Source organism: Scylla paramamosain, chromosome 6 (assembly GCF_035594125.1).
Source record: "Scylla paramamosain isolate STU-SP2022 chromosome 6, ASM3559412v1, whole genome shotgun sequence".
Classification (NCBI taxonomy): Eukaryota; Metazoa; Arthropoda; class Malacostraca; order Decapoda; family Portunidae; genus Scylla; species Scylla paramamosain.
The window spans coordinates 6970001-6980000 of record NC_087156.1 but is presented as its reverse complement, the minus strand read 5'-3'; the positions used below and the strand labels follow the sequence as shown (position 1 = coordinate 6980000).

The window sequence follows — 10000 nt, the reverse complement described above, 5'->3', positions numbered from 1 at the left end:
CTAATAAAGACTTAAGTCCATGCAGAGGAAAGCTTACCTAGCATCCCACACGCAGCCTTCAAAGAGCGAGACGACTCAGTAAGTGAAGAAATAAGATGACATATAAATTAATGGACCTTTCCCACCGTCTCAACAAGAACAGAGTCATGATGTATGTGTAGTGGTTCGTGTGTCGATGTTTATCGTTATGTGGTGGTGTTCAATTTGAAATGACGACTGCGGGCCCATGAGGAGTCTTCAGTTATAGCTCTCGTAACCCTTGAAAATGATCAGTTCCACTGCCACGGAGGAAGAGACTCGTATTTGCTGAAAATAGTTACTGTTTTGGAGAAGCGAAGTGACAGTGAGGGAAGGACAGGACGGAGAGAGAGGAGGGGGGAGTACAAGTACTTTCTCTTTTAGTAGTGGAGAGGAGACGTGAGAGAGACAAGTACTTTCTCTTTTAGTAGTGGAGAGGAGACGTGAGAGAGACAAGGAAAGAAAGAAGTGAGGATTCCTACAAGTCTCTTTTTTTTTTTTTTTTTTGTAGACAAAAGGAGAAAGTAAAGAAGGTAAGGAAGGAAGGGAAGGGAGGTGCACAAGTCTTTTTACTCTTAGGAGGGTGAGAACACGACTCCACAGGACATTTCGATGGGCTGGCCAAAATAAGCCTTAACTTCAACGTTTGGAAAACTGCATTGTTCATCTTACTCTTTAAGGGGTTGTCTCACCTGGGGATATGTACTTTTACCTGTCTAGGAGTTTATTGACATGTGCATTGTGCTAATATCATCCAAGAGCGGAGTTTATAGTATGGTCATTTCGTCTCTAGTATCACCTTTCCTTCGCAAGTCTTTGTCTTGTCACTGCTTAGGCTTCACTTCTCATTCAGTACCCCTTTACTGAATATCGCTCCTTTAACCTTCAAAAGTCCGTCTGCATTACGACACTCAAGAAACATCCAACGACTGGGTGACATTTGTCTCTCTCTCTCTCTCTCTCATCTCTCTCTCTCTCTCTCTCTCTCTCTCTCTCTCTCTCTCTCTCTCTCTCTCTCTCTCTGTTTTCTTCGACCCCAATATCCGTTTCATCCACTTTTTCTCTCCGTGCCCTTCCTCTTCACTTATTGTCTTTCTCCCTCGCTTTCTTTCTTTTATCGCTCTCATCCTCATCCTCCCCGTTTTCTTCTTTCATCTTTTACTTTTCTTAGAGAGTTCTTCCATTTTTTCTCTATTCATATATACTTTTTTTTTTTTATAAAACTTCCTCAACTCCCTCCTCCTCCTCCTCCTCCTCCTCCCCGCCATCTGCATTTTCTTTTCTCCCTCTCCGCCTGCTCTTCTATTTTTCCGCTTCTCCCACCACCACCTTTTCCTTCTTTTCTTCTTTTCATTCCTATGTTCTGTTCCCCTCCACTTCCTCTGGATTCCTCTTCTCGTGTCTCTTCACAATATCACAGAGTAACTACTTGGCCTCGTATTGTGCTTCAGCCTGCAGGTTTTCTTTTTTTTTTTTTTACTTTACTCTTGATATATATATATATATATATATATATATATATATATATATATATATATATATATATATATATATATATATATATATATATATATATATATATATATATATATATATATATATATATATATATATATATGTACTCGGTCCCTGCGGAGTGTTCTGTTCCCCTTTGAGGATGTTCCATCTTCCCTTACTGCCAGGTGTGTTTCGTACCTCACGCTCGGTGGATTTGAAATATTTCCCTCGTGGTCCTTCACCTGTTCTTGATCTGAGAAGATTACTTTTCAGTACACCGATGTTTTTAGATGTTCTGTAGAAAGGTAAACCGTGTCATTGTTTAACTGTTTGCTATATAAGGTATAAACTGAGATGTTTTATTTTATATGACACTTTCATTAATGCGTGTACGAGTAATGCTTTGATGTCCTGTGGAATTAAGTACTGAGAGGCATAGATTAAAAAGTGTTCTGACATACGTCTTTAAATGTTATAGGATATATAACAAAGTGATATAAGCAAGTCTTCAGGATCAGTTATCAAGATAGGACATGAAATAATAGATTGAAGCTTGATAAAGCTGTATTTAAAGAAGAGACAAGAAGGAAGAGATAGATGAATGAAATTTATTCAGTAATCAAATTCTTAGTGCTGAGTCATTAAGGAACATTAAAAGAATATTACGTAATTTATGCATGGGGATTCTAGGTAGAAATAGATTCATGCAAAGATTCTAGGTAGAAATAGATTCATGCATAGATTACCTCGTGTTGTCCCATTGGCTACTTAAAGCTTCCCTTATCTTCTCACGTTCTTCAGTTCTTATTACCGAATACTCGCACGCTATGATGATTCCTCCGACATTTTATTTTTTTTTTTTTTTGAGAGAAAGAAAACATGTCATAGCTGAATTGCGCTTCTTTTCTGTGAACTAGCATTTCATGAAGATACCATTAATATGTATCGTTCAGACATTTCTTTCTTTATAATTTATTACCGATTCCATGACTTATTTGGAAGCCTCCACACCTGAGCGGGCGCACTGATCGGCGGAGAGGCGCCATGGCACAATGACACTTTTCCAGCCAGACGCGCTCCTCACTTCTGCATCTTAATTAAACCAAGAATTTCAATCTAGTGAAGCTTTGATTGCCGCCTTTTGATAAAGAAAGGAAGACATTCAAGTGCTCGAGGAAAATAAGAGAAAAGCTAATGGAATTGAGCACTCTTCACCTTTCTCAGTTAAAACTTTACCTCGCCTCCGCCAGGTACAGACCAGGTGTCTCTCCCTGTGAACGACAAGATATCAAGGACACAAGAATCCCTTCATAAAAGTCTAGTTGTTTTTTTCAAGAGAACCTTCCCACCGTATCGTGTCACGTCGCTCAAACGTCTACAGTTTTTATCGTGGACGTCACAACAGTAAAAGAAAGACTTGCGTCGTAGTAATTTTTAATGAACTTTTTACTTACCGCCTATAGTTCTGTCTTTTCTTGGGTCTTCACTTTATTTTTCCAGATAAGGCGTGATTCCCCTGTTTTATCTTTATTTTTACTTTTCACTTTTATTTCTACCTTCATTTTGGATGTTACGTAAATTCCATCTTTTACATGTGTCTTTAGTTTCCAGATGTGACGTGATTCCCCTGTTGTATCTTTATTTTCACTTCTCACTTTTATTTCTACCTTCATTTTAGATGTTACGTAAGTTCCATTGGTATAGCTTTTTCTGTGTTTTCATTCTTTACCATAAGTTTGTGGATTTCCATTGCGGTGTCTTTCTTTTTATTTTCTTTCTTTTCCATATGTTTCATGTTTCTTTTCGAGGCAGTCAGATAGTGTATCCCTTCTTTAATTCTTTTTTTTTTCTTACTTTTTTAATTTATTTATTTTTATTTATTTATTTATTTTATTTGTTTATTTTATTTATTTATTTATTTTCATTCTATTTTTTTGTTTATTTATTTTATTTATTTTTTTCTTTGCTGATGCAGTAAAAAATAATCTACCATAACATCCTTTTTTTATGATACTTTAATTTCTTTTCCAGATACGCTTTACAAATTTTTTTACGTAAATCCCGCTGTTGTATGTCTTTCCACATTCTTTCTTTCTTTTTTCCCAGGGGCATTAAAGACGAGCTCACCATTTTTTCTTGCAACACTAACTACTTTTTTTCTCTCTCTGTTGCAACCATTTTTTAATCCATTACGGTCCGCTTCCCAAGAATCCAGTGCATTCTCAGCGTCCCTATTGACTTCCGTTGTGACCCTCAAGAAGCGGATCCGAGACTCTGGCGTTACAAATGACTTTCCTAGGAACAAACAAAAGTAATTTTCCGGTAATGGTTACTTTCTCTAGGGAACTGCTTCCTTAACCCTTACAGTACGGGGAGGGAGAGAGGGAGAGGGAGACTGAGAGGAGTGAAGATGGTGAGAGCAAACACACCAGAAAGCTGAATACGGGAAGAATATAAAATGGAAGTGGAAGTGGAGTAGGAGAGCTGCGACTAAAAGGGAAGATTCTTTTTAACTGGGATTTAAATGAAAGATGATTGCAAACGTGAAAATGTCTTGAGGTGCAGCGACGCGGAAGGGAAAAAGAACCGAATGTAAAAAGGAGAGCAAGGACATAAAACAATGAAACGAGGGAAAACTGGAGTACTGCAGAGAGTGAAGGAAGTACAAAGGAAGGATATTAATGATGTTCGTGAAGAGAACAAAGGGGGAAGCAGAAGGTTTATTGTGCTGATATAAATTTCATAAACTCGTGCTCCAGACTTGGAAATCTGACCTCATTTCCTTAATACGCCTTGCTGGTGTGTGTGTGTGTGTGTGTGTGTGTGTGTGTGTGTGTGTGTGTGTGTGTGTGTGTGTGTGTGTGTGTGTTTTCATAATGTGACGACTGAGTTGTTTTTTAATGACCTCGTGTTATTATTTTTGCAAGTTCTTATAATTTCTTAGTGACAATGATAATATGCTTTGAAAAACACACGTAGGTATTATGAACTCATTATAAAAGATAAGCCATAATCATGTTCATATTTACATCTTAAGAAAAAAAAAACGATTTTCTTTGAATCGTAAAAGAAAATGTATATAATGGTGCATATATGTAGATGTAGTTCTTATACTTACTCATTTTTGACGCGAAATCAAAGCCATAATGTTTAGTATCCGTAACATCTGCTTGCATATTCAGACTCTTCAATTAACACGCATACAAAATATTAGAAACACTGGAAGACACTTTCTGCATAGATAACAAAAATTACAATGATATTCTCCTTTACGAATTGTCATAAAAGAAAACGTCGATTTTACGCCATTACTGTGAACGCTTTACTTAGTCACTGCGTTATCATGCTTTGCCAAGATAGGGGGACTCTGATATTAGAACAGCATACCCAATCTGAACAAGTTCCCTTCCTTCTATTCTCCTGCAACATGAGAGAGAGGAGAGAGAGAGAGAGAGAGAGAGAGAGAGAGAGAGAGAGAGAGAGAGAGAGAGAGAGAGAGAGAGAGAGAGAGAGAGAGAGAGAGCCCAGCCAAACCTTCCCTGTGCCTTGGAGAACAACCGAGGGAAGTCCACCGAACTTTGTCAAATCATTTTATCTACCGTATTGTTTCTCTTCACCGCCGGAGGAGCAGAGAGAGAGAGAGAGAGAGAGAGAGAGAGAGAGAGAGAGAGAGAGAGAGAGAGAGAGAGAGAGAGAGAGAGTGTAAAGCAAGGAATAAAGGTAAATAACATAATACACACAAGTTATTCAAGAACAGCCTTCCGAGGGGAGTGCAAATAAAAGAATAGCCGCTAAAACTCTGTGAAAAATATAAAAGGGAGTTGAAAAGATAAGACAGAGAGGAAAAGGGCAGCATAAAGCATTCCTGTAAACGTGAATAGAATGAAAGAAAGGTAAAAGCGTAGGTGGGGAGCGTGGCTTATGACTATTCTACTCTTGACGGAAATTACTTAGCCCAAGAGTCATATATATATATATATATATATATATATATATATATATATATATATATATATATATATATATATATATATATATATATATATATATATTATATATATATATATATATATATATATATATATATATATATATATATGTAATTTTTTCAGTTATTATCACACCTCAGAGAACGTGAAGGTAAAAAAAAAAGTAACGTGTAATAAAATAAAACTACAAAAAAAACTAAAAATTTCCTTCTGGCCAGCCTTCCCGCATCCAGGTTCCATGTTGGTTTCATTCTGCAGTTTTATAGGCATTCGCTTGTTTTCCTTCCTTTCGTAGAGGTTCCACATGTGTCCCTCCCTCGCCACGCCAGGGCCATGCAATATTCAATAAGCCTCAGTGTCGCCCAGCCATTGTGTGGCCAGCTCGGGGCGGATAACTGTAACGCAGCCCTTATTCCCTCCTCAGCTAAACTTTTTCCATCTCCTCGCTGCCTCTCGAATGTTGTGAAATGGTGCAGTGTTCCAAAATTTGACGGGTGGGAGAAAAGATGGCTCGCTATATTTCTGCCATTGTCTCTTTTATTTTTTAGCTACCGTGTGTGTGTGTGTGTGTGTGTGTGTGTGTGTGTGTGTGTGTGTGTGTGTGTGTGTGTGTTGTTGTTGTTGTTCTTGTTATGTGTGTGTGTGTGTGTGTGTGTGTGTGTGTGTGTGTGTGTTTATATTTTTGTTCTTGTTGCGTGTGTGTGTGTGTGTGTGTGTGTGTGTGTGTGTGTGTGTGTGAAGGCTGGTAAATATCCTTATTTAACTTCATTGTTCTTTTTCTGCTTCCATAACCCTCCGCAATATCAAACACACTCTCTCTCTCTCTCTCTCTCTCTCTCTCTCTCTCTCTCTCTCTCTCTCTCTCTCTCTCTCTCTCTCTCTCTCTCTCTCTCTCTCTCTCTCTCTCTCTCTCTCTCTCTCATTCCCTGCCATTCCTTCACGTATTCTTTCCCCCTCATTATCTTTCATTAAGTCATTACTGTCTTTCTTAACTCTCTTAGTCTTGAAAAATTCCTAAGCAAATATATATTCTAAAGCTTTCTCGAGTCTCCTTTCCTTTCATTTATCAGCTGTACGAGTTTGAATATTTCTGGTAACCCTTCCCCCTCCGTTCCCCAGACAAGCCTGTGGTGACACTACAGATGGGGAACAACCTCAACCCAGATAACATTAAGGAGGGCGACGATGTGTACTTCGAGTGCCACATCAACGCCAACCCCGTGGTGCGTCACGTGTCTTGGCTGCATAACGTGAGTATTGCTGACAAGGAAGGAGAGCAAAATTGGCGTAAAGGTGGAGTAGGTTGGGTGGCGGTCAAGTATGGAACAGTAGTGGCTGTGGCGAGGAGAATAGGGCTTAAAGATGCTAGTTATCGAAGTGATAGTGTTTAAATTATTAGGACTATTCCCTTTGTTTGTATCATATCATGGATATTTTTTTATTCTGTGGTACATGTGGTAATAGAATGCGTCAAAAGTGAAAAAGTGAAAAATTTACTTCGGCCACAAATGACATGCATTAGACTCTCACTGTAAGCAGCGGTGCTACGTATAGCAGAAATAATAAAGATACCGATGCTGAGAGACCAGTGTTCACGGAAACGTTATTTTTGGGGCAAGAAAGGCACAATGTGAGAATTCATTTTCATGGCTCCCTCTCCTCCGCTCTGAATTTTTATTTATTTCTGATAACTTTTTGTAGAGATAGATTTTTTTTTCGCCATTTTTCAGTGAGTGTTAGCGAACATCGACCATTCTCCTCTGGAAAGTGTCAGTTTTACTCCCGAATTCGGCTTCATTGTTGTGCAAAACAAACATTCAGACAGCAAACAAACAGACAGACAAAGCGCTTTTAGATTTACTTTATCCTCGGGTTCAGGTTTGAGCGCCGCGTCATTGGGTTTGGTTCCCTGTCCACAAGAATTCCCACGTGTCCGCACTCCTCGCCAGGTGATTTGTAAACCTTATTGCCGCGACGTAACAAATATTCGCGTCACACGCCTGCGTCGCTGTGTTCTCTGTTCCGCGGTGCTTGCCTAAGAGCTGAGTTGCCTTTCCTGAAAGAGAATACCATTAGTTGGACGATTAAATTACCACGACTACCACCACCACAACCATCACGACCATCGTCAGTCATTATCACCAACCCTCCCCACTTCCACCAACTCCTTCACCACCATCATCAACATTCGCTGCCTTCTCTTCATTCATCACCTCACCGCCGACTAGTCATTCCACTTTTACCTGTATGTTCAAGTGAGGTGTGTGTGTGTGTGTGTGTGTGTGTGTGTGTATGTGTGTGTGTCAGTGTGTGTGTGTGGGTGTGTGTGTGTATCACTAGAGGCGTATCATATTTCCTTGTGATGTTCTTCCTCCTCATCTTTATCATTTTTCATCTTTTTGTTCGTCATTCCCTTCTTTTATCCTTTAAGTCCTATTCTCTCAACTTTTCTTCCATCTCTTTCTTCTGCCTCTCATCACATTTTCCTTCACCTTCTCTTTCATCCTGCACCTCTCTTATTTCACTTCCTCCTCCTTCCGTCGGCTCACCTTCACTTCATTGTTCTCGGAAGTTTCTCATTCTTCTTCCCGTTGCTTCTTTCTTTCTTCCATTCTACGAGCTGCTCCTCACAGCCACCTTCGCAAACCCGAGCAAGAGGAGCAGCAGAGGCCGGCCAGGAAAGAATTGCATTACAAGCAGCGTGGAAAGTGAAAATAATTGCCGCAATTGAGCTGGATGGCAAAAGTGGAGGGAACGGAAAAAAAAATGGAAAGTTGGGAAAAGGAAAAGAAAGAAAGATTCCTTAAGAAAGAACGAAAGAGTGACGGAAAGTGATAGAATTACACTTACTGGAGAGAGGGATCGATGGACCACAAGGCGAATAACTAAAAGAATAACATAAACCGCGTGGTGCGTAAAATTTCATGATATATATATATATATATATATATATATATATATATATATATATATATATATATATATATATATATATATATATATATATATATATATATATATATATATATATATATATATATATATATATATATATATATATATATATATATATATATATATATATATATATATATATATATATATATATATATATATATATATATAAAAAGTTCAGTCCAGAGAAGAAACAGAGAATGTTACGAACACAAGTGAAAATGGAACTGGCGCGTTTCACAATGGATCGTGCTGGACAGAATTCATCGGTCACCCACAGGACACTGATGAAAAAGAATGAAAGTGACTAAAAAGACTCAAGAAAAACCGAACGTGGTCATCGGATGCAAACGTCGAAGGGAAAAGAAGGAAAGAAGAGGGAGGGAGAGAGAAATGGAGAGAGACGAGAAAAGAATGTGAAAGCAGATTGATAAATCGTGGACAAGAAAGGAAAATTAGGCTGAAATTTCTGAAAGACGAAAACTAGTGCACAGAGACGCAGAGGAAAGGCGGCGTGAGAGCGAATAAATATGGAAGACATGGAAATGAAGAAGAACGAGAAATGCGAAATACCGATCTGAAATTCACACGTCAAAAATTCACCCAAGAACAGTAGATTGTCGGAGAGGGAGAAGGACGAGGAGGAGGAGGAGGAGGAGGAGGAGGAGGAGGAGGAGGAGGAGGAGGAGGAGGAGGAGGCGGAAGAGGAAAAGGAAGAGGAGGAACAAGAAGAGGAAGAAGAGGAGCAGGAGGAGGAATTGGTTAAAGAAGGAATTTTAGAAAGAGAGAATTGTGATGCGTAAAGGAAAATGGAAAGAGAAGGTGAGAGTGAAATGAAAAAGAGTTCCGACAGAGAGAGAGAGAGAGAGAGAGAGAGAGAGAGAGAGAGAGAGAGAGAGAGAGAGAGAGAGAGAGAGAGAGAACGGGAGGCAGGCAGACAGACAAGCACATACAGAGAATGAGAGGGTTTGTTTGTGTGTGTGTGTGTGTGTGTGTGTGTGTTGTGATGAAATATAGTATTACTATTACTGTCATTCTATTTTTATCAGCATCATCATCATCATCATCATTATCATCCTGACATTATAACCATCATATCTTTAACACCATTAATCACAAGAATGCAACCAGCCAACACACGCACACACACACACACACACACACACACACACACACACACACACACACACACACACACACACACACACACACACACACACACACACACACACACACACACACACACACACACACACACACCGACAGACAGACGGAGCACACAGAAACACACTTGCAGGCCATTACTAGGAACGCACAGAACAATCCAGAGAGAGAGAGAGAAAGAGAGAGAATGCGAAGCCATGTTTAAAGAGGTTGTGAGTGACGGGTGAAGAGAGGTCGAGGACGAGGAGGAGGAGGAGGAGAGGCGGAGATACCTGAGGAGAGGCAGAGGCGCAGTGGAAGCCCAGGGTCAGCGGCTGTCAAAAAGTTAAGTGTTGCCGATCGCGCCTTGCAAAAGTTACCTCTGCCTGACTCGCGGC

The 10000-nt window shown here is 39.5% G+C and overlaps 1 protein-coding gene and 1 long non-coding RNA gene across 6 annotated transcripts in view; one reads left to right on the top strand and one right to left on the bottom strand.

Annotated features, from left to right (window-relative positions):
- The window catches only part of LOC135101270 (kin of IRRE-like protein 2), a 350738-nt gene that overhangs the window by 243985 nt on the left and 96753 nt on the right, over positions 1-10000 (top strand). For all 5 annotated transcript variants that reach the window (XM_064004974.1, XM_064004970.1, XM_064004972.1 and 2 more), the window contains exon 7: positions 6624-6754. In XM_064004974.1, coding sequence (XP_063861044.1) covers positions 6624-6754 — 131 coding nt within the window. The remainder of the gene's footprint in view (positions 1-6623; positions 6755-10000) is intronic.
- LOC135101271 (uncharacterized) lies at positions 7084-8288 on the bottom strand. Its single transcript, XR_010269185.1, has 2 exons — positions 8054-8288; positions 7084-7560 (listed from the first exon to the last, which is right to left on the bottom strand). It is a non-coding gene; the product is annotated as an uncharacterized LOC135101271 (long non-coding RNA).